We start from the raw sequence: 15,531 nt of genomic DNA, 5'->3' as shown, positions 1-15,531 counted from the left end.
ATTCCAGACACCTGGACGTCCCCTCCCTCGCTTCCCTTCCCCCACACCCGGTCACTGCCCGCGGCCCGGCGCGTCTCACTGCGCAGGCGCAGAGCTGGGGCGGGTGGGCAGGAGGGGGCGTGGCCTCACTCCGCGCCTGTGCGGAATTCCAGCTGCAACTGCTGTGGGGGAAAATGATGCCCAGGTTGGGCTCCCGGGCTGCCGGCCGAGAGGAGGCCCACACTGCACACGCGCAGACCGAGCATCCGCGTCAAAAGCAGAAGAGAGCGCGCGCTCCCCACGTCCTGCGCGCCCAGCTGCCAGGCGTTCGTCCCTGCCGTGACTCCCGCCGGGCCTGGCCAGGCTGACGCGGCCTCATCTGAAGAGCGATGCCCCGGGAGATCATCACCCTGCAGCTGGGCCAGTGCGGCAACCAGAGTGAGCGAACGAGAGCCGGCCCAGCTAGTCTCCGGTTCTGCCCCTTCGGGCCCCACCCGAGTGCTTGGCATCCTCCCACACCCCCGCCCCACCCCCGCCCCGCTTCCCTTCCACAAACCCCCTGCCCTACTGCGCAAGATGAACCAGGTCTCAGACACCCAGAACGAGAGACATGCCTCTAACCCTGAGCTGTCACGGTTCCCAGACCCGGGCGTCTTGGGCCCACCCTTGAATGTGTGACAGTGTCTGAGCCTCACCCTGGGCTCCCGAGCCCTCTGCTAGAGGGCTTTAGCAGACCCAGGCGTCTCTCCCCATCCCCTAGTTGGGTTCGAGTTCTGGAAGCAGCTGTGCGCCGAGCATGGTATCAGCCCCGAGGGCATTGTGGAGGAGTTCGCCACCGAGGGCACTGATCGCAAGGACGTCTTTTTCTACCAGGTGCCCCCAGCGACTTAGCCAGGGTTGGCAATGGCCCAGGAGGCCTGAAGGGAAGGGCTTGGGTACTGGGAAATCCACTGGGCAGAGGAGCCAGGGCGGCTGGTTTGAAGGAGGAGGGCAGGTCCGAGCTGATTGGGCCCCTCCTGGACTCCTCTTGACAGGCGGACGATGAACACTACATCCCAAGGGCAGTGCTGCTGGACCTGGAGCCCAGGGTGATCCACTCCATCCTCAACTCCCCCTATGCCAAACTCTACAACCCAGAGAACATATACCTGTCAGAGCATGGAGGAGGAGCTGGCAACAACTGGGCCAGCGGATTCTCCCAGGTATCCAGGTGGCCATCCCAGAGATTCTTGATGTTCCCTTCCTGGGGTAAGGCAAGCACAAGCAGTCTGGTGATTAGACCGTACTGACAGTAAGAGACAGGGGACTACCCTGATAAGAGGGACAGACACAGAGAAGTTTATGCAAAGTAGCATTTCTGGGGTGAGGGCCACAGTCGGGGCTCTGCTTGAGGTGTCAGCAGTGTCCCAAGGTAGAGTTACTGGTGCTGAAAAGAGATGCTCTCCAGAAACGTCATCCTCATGTCTCTATAGATGTCTCCTCCCTCCTCATGTCTCTATACAGGGTGAGAAAATCCATGAAGATATCTTTGACATCATAGACCGAGAAGCAGATGGAAGTGACAGCCTAGAGGTGAGGTTTGGCTCTTTAGGGGAGAGGAGGGAGGAAGCTGAGAAGTGCTGGGGAAAGTCAGGAGGTAGCCCCCCTGGTGGCTCAGATGATAAGGAATCAGCCTGCAATGCAGGAGACCCAGGTTCAAATCCCTGGGTTGTGAAGATCCCCTGGAGAAAGGAATGGCAACCCACTCCAGTATTGTTGCCTGGAGAATTCCATGGACAGAGGATCCTGATGGGCTAACATCCGTGGGGTCACAAAGAGCCTGATCAGATGTGTGATGGGGACAATTCAATTCATAACTCTTTCATTGAGTATCAGATGTGAGATGGTGAAGTAAATAAGGTTCAGTTTGTGTCCTCAAGAAGATCCTAATCTGGGTGGCATCAGCTCCTTCCTTCTCAAGGAACCTCACACTGGATGGATATAGAGGAAGCCCTGAGACTTGAGCGGGTTGGGAGGGGGACATGAGACAAGCCTGAAGCCTCTCCCCCAGGTCCCTGGAGACTGCCTCTCCATTCCTTCCCCTGCAGGGCTTTGTGCTGTGTCATTCCATCGCTGGGGGGACCGGTTCTGGCCTGGGCTCCTACCTCTTGGAGCGATTGAATGACAGGTAAGCCTGTGTTTGGGAAGAGGACATTAGCTCTGTTTCCCTGGGTAATGTCTTTTCTTTTGTCACTTTTTTCTTTTGGCTGAAAGCCCTATTACTACTGCCCTCGAGTTATAAGTAGGAACAGAGCCTGGCCTCCCAGGGAACATCTTGGAAGCAATAACTTCCAGGAAGCAGGGGGTCTGCATAGGTGGGGGAGAGGACCTAGGAGGGAGGGAGGTTTGATGCTTCAGGTTTATCTGTTTTGGCTTCTGGGCTCTAAAGTTCTGCCCTCACTCCTTTTGTATAAGGCCTTGGTGGCACTTGGGAAGGAATGGCCCATGTTATCCCTGGAGAAGACAAAGAGGGGCAGTGATGAGAGTCCTTCCAATTCACTCTGCTACCTTCCCGTTTCCCTCTTCCTCACCCCCAGGTACCCCAAGAAGCTGGTACAGACATACTCAGTGTTTCCCAACCAGGATGAAATGAGCGATGTGGTGGTCCAGCCCTACAACTCACTGCTCACACTCAAGAGGCTGACCCAGAACGCCGACTGTGTGGTGAGCATGGGAGGAGGAAGTGGGGCCTTTGGCCTACCTCCCCAAACCAGTAAGACACCTATACTCTGCCCTTCCCAAGCCCTTGCCCAGAGAACAGACAACCAACAAAGCCATACCTGGTGGCCCAAAGTATGAAATAAGAACCTGACCCCAAGCTTCTCATAGTCCCTTTAGGTAGCAGGACTCTCAACAAAGTGAGTAACACCCCCCTCCCACATGTCTCCACTTAGCCTCTTTAATACCTACTCATGTTTCCATTCTCAGCCTAATGGTTACTTTCTTAGCAAAACCTTCCCTCACCACCCAGACAAGGTCAAATTCCTTTGTGCTTATTTCAGGCGTAACTATACTTTTCTGTTGTTTTATATTCAATGCCAGTCTCCCTTCTCTAGACCAGGGGTCCCCAACCTCTGGGATCTAATGCCTGATGATCTGAGGTGAAGCTGATGTAATAATAATAGAAATAAAGTGCACAATAAATGTAATGCACTTGAATCATCCTGAAACCCCACTCCTACCCCGGTCCATGGAAAAATCGTCTTCCACAAAACGGGTAAAGTTGGAGACTGCTGCTCTAGACTATAGACCTGGTGAGGGGGAAGACCATGCCTATTTTACTCTGTATGGTTTCTCCAGAGCCAGGTACCATGCATGGCACATGTTGGACAGTCAAATATTTCTCTAATGCACTGGATGGTAGAAAAGTGTCTCCTGATTTCCCAGAGACAGTACTTGCCCTTTAAATGAACACACCTACTTCCTAGTTTTGGAGTTTAGAGGGGGACTAAGCTAATAACCTATTTCTCTGCCCCCTTTCTCCTCAAAAAGGTGCTGTGACCCTCTTCTGTCCCCCCCAGGTGGTGCTGGACAACACAGCCCTGAACCGGATCGCCACAGACCGCCTGCACATCCAGAATCCCTCGTTCTCCCAGATCAACCAGCTGGTGAGCCCCCCGCTCCTGGACTCCCTCCTTTCCGAAGCACCATCTAGGGAAGGGAGGCCCCCAGGACAAGGCCCATGACCCGGCACCCTGTCCCCAGGTGTCCACCATCATGTCAGCCAGCACCACCACCCTGCGCTACCCCGGCTACATGAACAACGACCTCATCGGCCTCATCGCCTCGCTCATTCCCACGCCACGGCTCCACTTCCTCATGACTGGTTACACCCCCCTCACCACGGACCAGTCGGTAAGAGCAGCCCTCAGGCCCAGCAGGCCCTGACCAGCTTTTCCCTTCTCTCTGCTGCACCCGAAGGCCCTGCTTCCTGGCTGACTTGCTCTCCTCTGCCCCTGCCTGTGGCGCCCTGCAGGGCCCCATATGGAGTCTGCTGATGCTTCTGCACAAGGGCATGAATTAGCTGAGCTCAGGGGACTGAGATCTCTGATCCCTCAGTGAGGACCTGAATCTAAGGACACTCCCCAGAGAGACCAGGCTCCCCCGCGTCTGATGGAGCTGTGCGTCGCCTCATGCTTTCTGTCCATGCGTCTCTCAATTGTGCCGAGTGCTGGGCTGCCCTGTGGCCACTCTCCCCTCAGGTGGCCAGCGTGAGAAAGACCACGGTCCTGGATGTCATGAGGCGACTGCTGCAGCCCAAGAACGTGATGGTGTCCACAGGCCGGGATCGCCAGACCAACCACTGCTACATCGCCATCCTCAACATCATCCAGGGGGAGGTGGACCCCACCCAGGTAGGTGAAGCCCCTTTGTCCTACCCCCGGAGCCCATAGGGGTAGAGGAGAGGCTACCACCACCATTCCTGTGCCCACCCCAGGTCCACAAGAGCCTGCAGAGGATCCGGGAACGGAAGCTGGCCAACTTCATCCCCTGGGGCCCCGCCAGCATCCAGGTGGCCCTGTCCAGGAAGTCGCCCTACCTGCCTTCTGCCCACAGGGTCAGTGGGCTCATGATGGCCAACCACACCAGCATCTCCTCGGTGAGCCTGGCTGCCTGGTCTGCTTTGGCCCCTCTTTTCCACCTTCATCATTCTCCCCCAGATCCAGTCCAACCCCCTGTCTCATCCTGGCTCCCATCCTGGAGATTTTTATCTTTTTCAGCTCTTTGAAAGTTCCTGCCAGCAGTACGACAAGCTGCGGAAGCGGGAGGCCTTCCTGGAGCAGTTCCGGAAGGAGGACATCTTTAAGGATAACTTTGACGAGCTGGACAGGTCCAGGGAGGTCGTACAGGAGCTGATTGATGAGTACCATGCGGCCACTCGACCAGACTACATCTCCTGGGGCACCCAGGAGCAGTGAGTCCTCCGTACTGCACCCTCTGGACAGTAAGCACAGTCCCATCATACTTGATTCCTCTGGTCCAAAATCCCCTCACCAACAAGGTTCTAGATTTTTCTCCAACCCAAGAGTGGGCCTTGCTTCTTCCTTTTGACGCCTTCACCCTTGATATGCTTATCTAGCTCTAATAAAGTAATAAAGCTTAGTTGTGAATATAGTCAGGCCTTGGTCTGTGAATAGCTGTCAGGCCTTGGTAGGCAAATACGGGGGACAATGAAAGGATCTCCGTGGTGCCTCACAGTTCCCAGGCATGTGTTGGTAGGGTAGGCTTTACCTGCTCTAGTCTTACCAGGTAGTCCCGGTCTGTGTCCATTGTTTCCATGAGCATCCCTGCCTAGAACCAGGCTGTTTTACTGGAGCCAGCGTTACTGATGTCTGCTGTCTCCTCTGTGCCTAAGGTCCTGCCCGAGGGTGGATCTACATTACCCATATTGCCCCAGCCTCCTCCACTCAGGGCAGAGGCTGTGGAGGCTGCTAAAAGAAGGCCTGCAGCATTCTGAGCAAGTCAAGAAAACCAAGACTCTGGATTCCCAGGCCCAAGGCATTTAGATCCTCAGGAGTTAACCCAATTCAGCTTGATCTGATAAAGCAGTAACAGAGCTCAGGAGTAAAGCTGAGCCCATCCTGATCAATGCATTGTCTGTGCCAGAGAAGTTCTTGGGTCTGATCCTGCTCCAGGCTTCTTCTGTTCCAGGCCCAAAGCAGTAGGCACATTAAAGATGGTCCCAACTAAGACCCAGAAGCTGGACACCAGGGTAGGACTGGGTAGTGCCAGTCCTGGTGACTCACTGTCCTTGGGCCTCAGGGACGCCAAGAGGCCACCCCTATGCCACTCAATGGAAGAAGGATGAGTAATTGCCAGCTTCCAAAACTGCCCTCTTGCCTGCCCCACCCACTACCCTAGGGCAGCATACTGGCCACGAGGAGGTTAAATCTAGAAGGTCAAGGAGGGTGGAGCCCTGCGGTGTTCAGACTCCTCTCAGTGCTGGTAAAAGCCTGGGAGTGTGGGCGTCCCTGGGGGTGGAGCTCTGAGCTCTGGGGCTCCAACTTGTCCCACTGACAACACTCCCACAGGAAGGGTTTGTGTAAATAAGGATTTTTTTTTTTTTTTTTGCTTCTCTTCTACAAATAAATTAAGAAACAAACTAGAAAATTGTCTGCACCCATTGCAGCCCTTGCGTGTGGGGTATGCCCTGTCCCTGCAGGGCCAAAAGGGTCCATGGTTCCCTGAAATCTCAGAGTAGTCCAGATCCAGGCTGGAGGCAAGAGGGAGGTCGTGACCTCTTGGCAAGCTCAGTCCTGCAGCTGCCCCAAACAGCCAGACTGTCCCTGGGGCTCATCCAGGCCTGGGTGCTGGCTGGGAGGGGAGGTGTCTGGCAGGTCTTGGCATGGAGGAGGGCTGCTGCTGGGCCTCTCGGGGGAGGGGTTGGCCAAGTAGGCATTCACCAGCTGCACGATCTCTTCCACCTAAGAGAGGGCAGAGGTCAGAGTACAAAAGGGGCCAATGAGTTCTCCTTTGTCTCATCCTCCCCCCAGGCTCCTTCCCAAGGCCTTATGTGAGCTGCCCTCCTCAACCTTTCCTTCCTCATCACCACTCTCCCTCACTCTGTGCCTATCACACTTCTGCTCCTCTGATATCCTAAGGCGAGTCTCATCTCAGGACCTTTGCACTTGCAGGTCCCTCTGCCTGGAAAGCTGTGTCCCAGGATCTCCTTTGGGTGTTGTTGAGTAGCTTTTCCTGACCATCCTACCTAATGCTCTGATCCCCTCCAGTCACTTCCTGTCTGACTACCCTTGCCTTCACAGCATTTGTCACTATCTTTAACAGTCTTTGATTCCTTGTTTAGTGTCTGATGGCCAGTACTAACGTAAGCTCGAGTTTGTCTTTGATCACTGTGGGATCCCTAAGGTCTAGGGCTATACTTGACCCATGCTCAATGTTTCATAAATCTTTAACACCCTCTCCCTCCCTTCCTCCTTCTACACCCTCTTCCCACTCACCTGGGGACTCTGCAGGAGGAGCTGGCTCTCTCCCACCCTCAAGGCCAGGGTGTGGGGACCCATTAGCTGGCAGGCGGCCACACGGCCATAGCTGACGCTGTGGATGGGCTCTGTCTCACCCGGCCGCGAGAGGGACATGGCCTTGGCTCCCAGGCCCAGGCATAGCTTCTGTGGAGCACCCCCACCAGGCTCCTGTGGATGTGGACAGACAGGCAGAGTCAGGGTGGAAAGGGGGGACCCTGCTGCATTATTTTTGGTGGAGGGAGATGGCTGTGAGCAAGAGGTTTCCTGGTCCCTCCCACCCCCCACATGATCCACAGCTCCAGAGAGTGAGGGCCTCAGGGACAGTGATTCCTGGGCTTTGAGATGGGCAGCTGTGCTGGGTGTAGGGAGCGCAGTGACCCACAACGGGGGCCTGTGGCTCTGGGGCAAAGGTGTGGGGCTTGGGCCACCAGAGTCCCCCTCTCCCTTCTCCCCCTCACCGTGCTCAGCTCCAGAACGTCATACCGAGCAGCGCCGAACCCTGGACACTGCGCCGCCAGAGCCAGGTAGGCAGCCATGGCCTCAGCTCGGCCCATGCCCCGTAGCCGCTTCCAGCCTCCCAGCACAGCAGCCGCCCTGCCGGCGCCACCTCCTCCCTCGCGGGCCACGCTTCCAGCCGTGCGGCCGGCCCCGCCGTGCCGGGCCCGCTCCGCCCGCCTCTTGGCCAGGCTGGGGCTCCAGATCGCCCCGGCCAGCAGGGCGGCGGAGGGGGGAGGCCTGGGCACCGGGCGGGGAGGGTCTTCACGCGGCCGGGCCGGAGTGGGCAGCAAGCGGTCCAGGCGCGGCAGGGGCGCCCGCGGGGGGAAGTCCCGGTGCAGGCTCTGCAGGCGCAGCGCCGCCAGGGCGCGCAGCGTGTCGTCGGGCGGGGGCGGCCGGCCTCGCAGCAGCAGAGCGTGAGCCTACGGGAAGGCAGCAGGCATCAGCACGGGAGCCGCGGGTACCGTCGCGAAGACACCTAGGGTGCGGAACTGTAGGTCTGGGTTGGAGCACCGCCTCCCCCGGGGTTGTCAAGGCTGAAAAGCGAAGGCCCAGAAAGGGAGGGGTTCAGGCTACGGGGTCTCCCCCGGGCGTGAGTGCGGGAGAGCCTCGCCTGCTCAAAGAGGAAGGGCAGTTCGTGACCGTCTGGGGACAGCCCCTCAGGGTGCAGAGGTCCGTGAAGACGCAGACATAGTCTCCAACCGGTGTCCGGCGGGTCCTCCACCCCGGCTTCCTCCGCCGCCAAGCTGCAGAAAAAAGAAGGGAGCGATACGGCCGGGTAGCAGGGCCCCGCAGGCGGCAGCCCAAGGGAAAGAGGCGAGGCCAGATGTTTGGGGGCGGGGCCTGCCCGGGCGGAGTGGACCGCGGAGGCGAGCCTCGAAGCCCAACTGCAAACCGCCGGCGGGCAGGAATCCGCCTGTGAACTTCACCACGCCGAGGCCAGCGCTCGGTAAACGTTTACTTAGGGATGGATCGAAGCAGAGAGGCCAATGGGCTAACGGAGAGCAGGGCTGGGGCTGGACATTTACTTCTCAAACCTGGTGAGCACGTCGGCCACGAGAGTCCCCCCGGCCAGGGCTCGCTCCTGCGCCCCTCGCTGCTCGTACAGCGCGAATGTATTACGGCTCCGGGTCAAGCCCAGCCGCCCCACCAGCTCTCGAGCCACCTGGAAGGCAGGGAGCAGAAGAGGAAAGTCAGGCTCAGACCACGCAGGGGGCCTGCCAGTACTTCTGGAAGGGTCCACCTGGAGGTATCTTTCAGGTCTCTTAGTCCCGCCACACGCAGCCCTTACCCAACTGATGACTCTCAGACTCCGGCAAACCTAGGGTCCCGGCACCAGGAAAGCCAGGCACAGTACGCTGGGAGGCTGAGGTTTCCGGGGTTCTCTCTGGTCTTACCTCTCCCGCCGTGGTGTGGGAGTCTATGGCCACAGGGCAGGCACCAGCCCCCGGACAGTGCACGGTGCACAACAACTCCTGCCGTCGGCTCAGCGCGGAAATCTCGGCCAGCGATGGCACTAGCTCCCGGCCACGCGTCCGGCCCAGCGCTCTCCGTATGAAGCGCGCATATTCCGCCAGTTCCGAGTCCGGGAGCGCCAGCTCAGTCCTGGATTAAGGACAACTGGAGGGTTAGTGCTCCCAGGGCTTTCCTTCTCCTCCCCCCTATTGCCTTTTTAGCTCAGACTTTTATTTCACCTCGCCCGATTCCCTCCCCTCCAACTCTAAGTTCCTTGAAGGCAGCACCACCAGCTGTTCTGAATCTAAACACCACCCCACCCCACCCCACCCCACCCCCACGCTCTGTAAGGAGCTGAATTACTTTCTAAGGCCCTTGGCAGCCTATCTGCCCTCTCCCACTTCCCAAAATTTCCATGCTCCTCCTTTGGGTTGAAATCCAAACTCCAGCCGCATTCGTCCTTCCAACCTAAAAGTCCTGGCACTGGACTGCATCAGCCCCGAGGAAAAACAGCCTTTTAATAATTCTTCTGCTCAAAGTGGGAGCTTTTTTGTAATTCCTCCGCCCACAAGTGGGATATGAACTTGTGATTCCCACAAAGGCACTGCGCTCCGGAGCAGCGGCCCTGACCTTGGGCAAGTCCCTTCCCTTCTCTGGGTCCAAGTTCTCCATCTGCCAAACCCTTTGGAATGGCCTGCCATTCTTTCCCAGCTCCCTCCGCTCCCTCGCCTTGGCCTTACCCCCACGCCTCCCCTCTCACCTCTCCAGATGCCCAAGGAGGTGTCCCCGTACGGCTCCCCCTGGCCGGAAGGTGCAGCTCATGCAAGTGAGGAGCTGCCAGTACCGCAGGGCCGCGGGGTCTTGGGTTGCTGGCGGCCCGGGGGGCCCCGCGGGGCCCGAGGTCTGCTTAGCCAGCTGCAGGAAGAGTTCGTCTCGGAGCGCGGGCAGGTCCCGGCAGGTCTGGAGCACACCCTGCATCAGGGGCCCGGGGCGCCGCGCCCCCTCCAGGGCCTGCAGCGCCAGGAACAGCCTTACGGCCTCCTCGCGCAAGGGCGCGTAGCCGGGACCTGAGGGAGGGTGGGGGCGGAGGGACGGTTTGGAGAGGGGAAACAAAGACGGGCCCTGGGAGGAAGGCCTGAACCGCGGGAAGGTTGGAGGGAGTACAAGGGGACAGGGGTGGCAAGGAGGGGAGAGTGCGAAGGACAGGAAGAGTGAAGGGAAAGCAATGGTCCCCACAGAGCCAAATTCAACCCCTGCCTCCCGGGAATCTCCTCCTCTAGACCCACTAAGGCTAGGCTTCAAGTTAGTAACTTGGAAAAAGTGTTAGTCGCTCAGTCGTGTAACTTTGCTTCTCCATGTAGTGACTCTTTGCTTCCCTATGGACTGTAGCCTGCCAGGCTCCTCTGTCCATAGAATTCTCCAGGCCAGAATACTGGAGTGGGGAGCCGTTCCCTTCTCCAGGGGATCTTCCCGACCCAGGGATTGAACCCAAGTCTCCCACATTGCAGGCTGATTCTTTACCGTCTGAGCCACCAGGGAAGCCCTAGTAACTTGGAGGGATAGACTAAAAGACACAAACCGTGGGTTCTGTACTTAGGTACTGAGAGTCATCACTGTGGGCCAGAAAACAGGTTGGACTGAGAGTCAGAAAACCAAGGCTTTTCTCCCAGCTCCCCTTATTCCTCTAGCTTGAGAACCTGGGCCTGTCATTATACCCTTTTGGGGAGAAGTGCAGCTAAACGAGGCCAGCGCATTCTCCTGAGGTGGTGGCTTTTCCACCACTTGTAAAGGAAGTATGTCATGGTGTTGAGAGTATAATGAAAGAACAAGAGAGAGTGTGTAAAAGCTCGTGAAGGAACATCGGTAGTCAGAATGAAACCCAAAGAGAAGGTAGTCAGTCAAAGGGGGTCTTTATTTTCTGTGCTGGCTTCCCTCCCCCTCTACCCTGGGTATCAGTCTGCACTGCTTCTTGTTTCATCTTCATCCTTTGAAAAATGAGGGGCTAGGGGCTAGTCCTCTGAGGACTCCTAGATCCCTATCAAGTGAGACCCCATCCCAGGGACTTGGGCCATGGCACCACTCACCTGGGGCAGTGACTCCGTAGGGCAGGGGCAGGAGTGGGGCATACAGGGCTCCACTGGTGTGCCTCAGAATCGGGTTTCTTCTGTAAATAAGGGCCACGGCTTCTGGATCCCCACGACTCTCCTAGAGGCCAGGGAAATGATCTCAATGATGGAGAAGGGAGCTCCCTCGTGAACCCGGAAAGCTTATGGGTCCATCACCCTCCTCTTTCTCCATAGAGTTCTCTCTCTCGCACCTGAATGTCCCTGAGCAGCAGCTGGGTGGGGGTCTCCAGAGGTGCCTTGGAGGCGATCACTTCCCGCAGCGCCACCCCCCAGCGCTCTGCCTCTGACTGGCGAGGGGAGCAGAGCCGAACGCTGTGCTTCCGGCCACTCACGGTCACTGACCACAGACCTGGGGGAAAGAGAGGCCACGGGGGTTGGGCAATCAGGGCTGCCTGGGGCAGCTGCCTGGGGAGGTAGGAGAATCCCCAGGAGGTCTCACCGGTCTCCTTGGGTCTGCGCTCAGGGCCGAACACTGAGCACAGGCTGGTGAGCACTAGGCTCCCGAGCCGCCTCGCCCCCTTCCCGCTGCTGCTGAACTGGTCCAGGGAGTCCCGGGTGAGCACAAACCAGGCTCGGCGCGGGGGCAACCAGGGCCGCGCCCCTCCTCCTCGGGGCTCGCGGTACAGCCAACCTTCAGGGGAAAAGGCGGGAAAGGGGATCAGCAGGATAAGACATCATCCCCTGGAGGGTTGGGATCGGGGCCTCTAGAGCGTATGAGGTGGATCCCCACCTTTCACGACGACATCTGGGTCGTCTTCAGACGGCCCCTTCTCCGGGATGAGGCTCCGCGTCTCCTCCCAGCTTTGCAGCCTGGGCAAGAGGGGAGCGAGGGTTGGGCAAGCCTGCCGGTCCTGCACCCCGCCTCCAGGAGGCTCTTCTCTAAGGGCTCCCCAGGCAGGCCGCGAGGGGTGCCTACTCCCGGCTGGGCACCCCTCCCCCAGGCTGTGGGAACCGCTGGGCCGTTCTGACCTCGAACCAGAAATAGCCTGGACCCCCCCTTCCTCCCCGCGCCCCCAGCCGGACCGCCCCCCGGGACCCTGGCCAAACCACAGCGTCCGGGCGTAAGGCCTCTCCCTTATTGCACAACCGCGGGAGGGAAGGAGGAGAGGATGGGGGTCCCAGGAACTGGCTGGGGTCTCCAGACCATGGGACTGCAGGGGCTGGGCTCACCTGTCTGAGACTGGCCCACTCCTCATAGGCTGAGTCAATGTCACATCTAGGGGGCCCTGGGGAAACAGACAGGGCATCCCTCAGGCTCAGAACCCTCCTTGCAGGATGCCAGTGGCTTCTGCTCTGGGACAGCACAGCTCAGGGAATTGAGGAATCAAGGCGTGGGGTGGTGACTGTGACTGACCCAGCGAGCTGAAGCCACTGGACTTGCCCCTTCCACCAGTCTCTAGCCAACAGCCCAAGCTAAGAAGCCAAGACTCTCGCCTTGTCTCTGATTCAAGAGGCAATCAGGGGTTGGGGAAGAGTAGAAAAAGCACCAGGCAGAGTCAGGAGACCAGGGTTCTAATACCAGCTCAACCATTAATTCCAGTCAGAAACTAACTCGCTGTGGAACCTGGGCAAGGCCCCTAAAGTCTTTGGGCCTTAGCTTCCCAATCTTTGAAAAGGGAGTGGTGGATGAAGTCCTTTCTTGCTCTGGCAGACTCGAAGTCACCCCCTCCTCCTCATCTTCCCTTCTTTGGCTGGTGGGCGTTCAGGCTGGCAGGCAGGTGGTAGGCACGGAGGTGAATGAAGGGAAGAGGAACCCTTTCAGTATAGGAGTTTCTCCAAGAGCTTCTAAACCCCTCCCACAGACACTCCTGAAACTCAGGGGTAGGTAGAGACCCTGCCCTTTTGCTGGGGCTCAGGCCAGGCTGAAGAATACTCTGCATGGAAGGTGCAGTCCAGGATTTTGCCCTCCCTCCCCCATCCCACCTTTGTGCCCTGGAACTTCTACTGTAGACTGGGGTCTAAGAGAGGCTGAAAACCCATCCAGGAGCCAGGTCAGGCAGGAGGAACTGTGCCAGGGTCCCCATTGCGACCAGGCAGCTAAAGCCAGGAGGCGGGGGAGGGGGACCAGGGACACCTGTCCCCAAGCTCTGGGGGGAGGGGGGTGGAGGTGGAGCATGAGGGAGGCAATGGCAGTGGTTCACAAAGCCGACCCTGCCCAGGCTGGAAGCCTTCGGGGGCACAGGTCCTCTTATTTTCTGGGGGGGCCAAGAGGGGCTCTCAGCCACACCACCGCAGGGGCAGGTGCTGACCCCTCTCTTAGACCAACTACCCTAATCGCAGTCCCCTGCTTCCCTCCCTCCCCCCCTCTATATTTATCCGCCCTCCGCCTCCGCCAGGTGCTGGCGCCGGCCCCGGCGGCGCAGCCCGCCCCACCCGGGCACTGAGCCACTGGGCCTGCTAGGGACCCCTGAGCGGGGGATGGGAGCCTGACCCAGGCCACAGCACACGAGTCTGGCTGCCCGGAGTCTGGTGGCTGGGGTGTAGGGGCATGAGAGAGGGGACGTCAGGGGATGATCATCTCCTGCATCAGTAGAGCCTCAGTTTCCCCATGGCAAGATTCGACGAAACCCCGGAGCCGAGTGTCTCTCACCATTCCCTCAGGGATCCCCGAGGAGCTTCACCAGGAAGGGCGAAGAGTTCTGTCCTGAGTGTCAGGGTAATGATGAGGGGTCCTCGGAGAGCTGTGACCCCCAGCTCCCTCTCCATGGAGCCCCCGCCACGGACCCCAATCTGAGGATACCTGCTTCCCCTCGCCCAGGTCCACGCGGCGGGAACTCCCGCATCTGGCCCCAGCTCCCTGCGCTCGTGAACTGGGAGCGGAGCGGACCCAGGCGTCCGAGCTGCCCAGCCGGCCTCGCCACATTCCTCGGCGCTGGCGGAGGCGGAAGGAGACGGGATGGGACGCGGGCCCGGCGGGGAAGGGAGAGGCAGGGCCAGGTCGGGCCAGGCGTGACACCTCCCCTGCCTCAGGGCCCCCAGCAGGTGGACAGCGCCCAGCGTGCAGCGCGAGGCCCACAGGCAGATCCCAAGGCGGGCTGCTGCTGGAGCTCTCGGGGGCTTCGAGCCCCCAGGCAAAAACATCTCCTGAGAACCCAGTCCACACGGCGTTTGCTGGAGTCGAGCAGGATTAGGCTTGACGGCCGGTTGTAGTGAGAGGGGTTGAGACAAGGCTCCAAACCCCCCGGGGACTTACCCTCCCGCCGCCCGCTGGACTCGGGGTCCGTAGCTCAAAGGTCTCCTCGTCCTCGTCTTCGTCCCCGTCCCCGCTAAGCTCGCCGTCCCCGTAGTCCCGGTGCAGAAGAGTAAAGCCTCGACGGCAGCAGAGGAGCCACCACAATCCCCCGGGGAGAGGCATCCGGGCGAGCAGCCGCGGGATGGGGGTGCGGGCAGCCGAGGCCGAGCTGCAGGGGGTCGGGGAAACTGGCGGGGCTCCGACCCAAGCCGGAGAAAGATGAGGCGGGAGGAGGGAAAGGGAGTGGGGGAGTGGGAGAAGGTGGTGTCTGGCGCTGGGGTGCAGAGGGTCGCTAGCTGGAGCCTGCAGGGGGCTCGGAGTCTGGGCCCCCGGAGGGGGAGGGGGGGAAGCGTCCAGGGCTGGGGGTGGGGGGGCAGGAGCAATGTCCGGAGCTGGGAAGTAGTGTCCGTTGTAGTGTCCAGCCCTGTGGGGGGCAGTGTCCGGTGCAGTGTCCGAGGTGGGCAGTTGTCCAAGCTCCAAGGAGGGTCGTGTCCGGTAGGGCGTCCGGTGGCCGGGGCCCGGGCCGCGCGCGCTGCGCTCCCTGCAGCCCGGGGACTGGCGCGCTAGGGGCGCGAGCACAGTGCCGGGACCCCGCCTCCCCAACCCCCTCCTCTTCGGGTCCCCCTCCCTCTTCTTTCTCTCCTCCCTTCTTTACAGGGCTGTGTCCAGTTTTCGTCACAGCCTCCTCTGTCCAATCCCTGTGCCTGGCGCCGGGCGCGGCCACCAATCAACCTACTGAACCGCGGCGGGTTGCATCATGTGCCCCTGGCTTGGTGACAGCGGGGAGGGGCCGGGGAATAGGGAGGGAGGGGGCAGTGTGATGTTAGCCACGCCCCCGCCTCTGAGGTCAGACGCGGACTGCTAGTGACGTCACGGAAGCCCGCCTTCATGCTCTTGTTTTAACTCTTGGCTTACCAACCAACAAATTAAAAGTGCTCTTGGGCAAGAGCTTTGCAGAACAAAGTGCCCATAGGGCATAGAGGGAGGCTCTGAGTGCTGCCCTCCGACTGCTGTCTCGTCACAGGTTTCCTAAGAAAGGAAAGAGCCTTAGCTACCTGCGCCAGGCACAGCCCTAGAGGTGTAGCCCTCCGCCCGTGGATAGAGTCCGATTCCTCGATCTGAGTCACCTCTTTGAGGTGTAGAAACTGAGGCAGACTCCGGGAAAGTGCAGTCCAGGGCCCGAAATAAAATCTAATTTAGAGCGCACAACTCACTGAACTCC

At 59.4% G+C, this 15,531-nt stretch overlaps 2 protein-coding genes across 9 annotated transcripts; one reads left to right on the top strand and one right to left on the bottom strand.

The window, feature by feature from the left end:
* The first annotated feature begins 194 nt into the window (after positions 1 to 194).
* TUBG2 (tubulin gamma 2) lies at positions 195 to 6,129 on the top strand. 4 transcript variants are annotated; one of them, XR_006549444.1, is made up of 12 exons: positions 195 to 417; positions 740 to 852; positions 1,014 to 1,181; positions 1,483 to 1,551; positions 2,067 to 2,146; positions 2,556 to 2,682; positions 3,540 to 3,626; positions 3,724 to 3,873; positions 4,221 to 4,373; positions 4,457 to 4,618; positions 4,723 to 4,963; positions 5,375 to 6,129. XR_006549444.1 is itself a non-coding variant. In XM_025280113.2 (12 exons), the coding sequence occupies exons 1-11, from the start codon at positions 369 to 371 to the stop codon at positions 4,935 to 4,937; spliced, it is 1,356 nt and encodes a 451-aa protein (XP_025135898.1). In that variant the 5' UTR covers positions 199 to 368; the 3' UTR covers positions 4,938 to 4,963; positions 5,375 to 6,129. The 4 variants fall into 4 exon arrangements, 3 of the variants coding, with proteins under 3 accessions (XP_044794873.1, XP_025135898.1, XP_025135897.1); XM_025280113.2 differs by having other exon boundaries at positions 199 to 417; positions 4,740 to 4,963; XM_044938938.1 differs by lacking the exon at positions 5,375 to 6,129 and having other exon boundaries at positions 4,723 to 5,133.
* On the bottom strand, positions 6,057 to 14,845 carry PLEKHH3 (pleckstrin homology, MyTH4 and FERM domain containing H3). Of its 5 annotated transcripts, none has more exons than XM_006055730.3 (13): positions 14,271 to 14,845; positions 12,248 to 12,303; positions 11,808 to 11,887; positions 11,517 to 11,708; positions 11,269 to 11,426; positions 11,036 to 11,156; positions 9,712 to 10,018; positions 8,894 to 9,101; positions 8,525 to 8,661; positions 8,110 to 8,242; positions 7,460 to 7,918; positions 6,978 to 7,169; positions 6,057 to 6,443 (listed from the first exon to the last, which is right to left on the bottom strand). In XM_006055730.3, the coding sequence occupies exons 1-13, from the start codon at positions 14,430 to 14,432 to the stop codon at positions 6,270 to 6,272; spliced, it is 2,379 nt and encodes a 792-aa protein (XP_006055792.1). In that variant the 5' UTR covers positions 14,433 to 14,845; the 3' UTR covers positions 6,057 to 6,269. The 5 variants fall into 5 exon arrangements, 4 of the variants coding, with proteins under 4 accessions (XP_006055792.1, XP_006055791.1, XP_025135891.1 ...); XM_006055729.3 differs by having other exon boundaries at positions 8,534 to 8,661; XM_025280106.2 differs by having other exon boundaries at positions 13,818 to 14,414.
* Between the last annotated feature and the right edge of the window lie 686 nt (positions 14,846 to 15,531).

This window comes from Bubalus bubalis, chromosome 3, assembly GCF_019923935.1.
Source record: "Bubalus bubalis isolate 160015118507 breed Murrah chromosome 3, NDDB_SH_1, whole genome shotgun sequence".
Lineage (NCBI taxonomy): Eukaryota > Metazoa > Chordata > Mammalia > Artiodactyla > Bovidae > Bubalus > Bubalus bubalis.
This window is presented reverse-complemented; position numbering and strand designations above follow the sequence as displayed.

Bases quoted from the DNA above. Each gene is read 5' to 3' on its own strand.
- TUBG2 (XM_025280113.2), top strand. From the start codon at position 369: ATGCCCCGGGAGATCATCACCCTGCAGCTGGGCCAGTGCGGCAACCAG. The intron at 853-1,013 runs GTGCCCCCAGCG...TCCTCTTGACAG, and splicing joins AGGACGTCTTTTTCTACCAG to GCGGACGATGAACACTACAT. The intron at 3,874-4,220 runs GTAAGAGCAGCC...CTCTCCCCTCAG, and splicing joins CCCTCACCACGGACCAGTCG to GTGGCCAGCGTGAGAAAGAC.
- PLEKHH3 (XM_006055730.3), bottom strand. From the start codon at position 14,432: ATGCCTCTCCCCGGGGGATTGTGGTGGCTCCTCTGCTGCCGTCGAGGC. The intron at 8,243-8,524 runs GTAAATGTCCAG...TTTTTTCTGCAG, and splicing joins GTGCTCACCAGGTTTGAGAA to CTTGGCGGCGGAGGAAGCCG. The intron at 7,919-8,109 runs GCGAGGCTCTCC...GCCTTCCCGTAG, and splicing joins TGCCCTTCCTCTTTGAGCAG to GCTCACGCTCTGCTGCTGCG.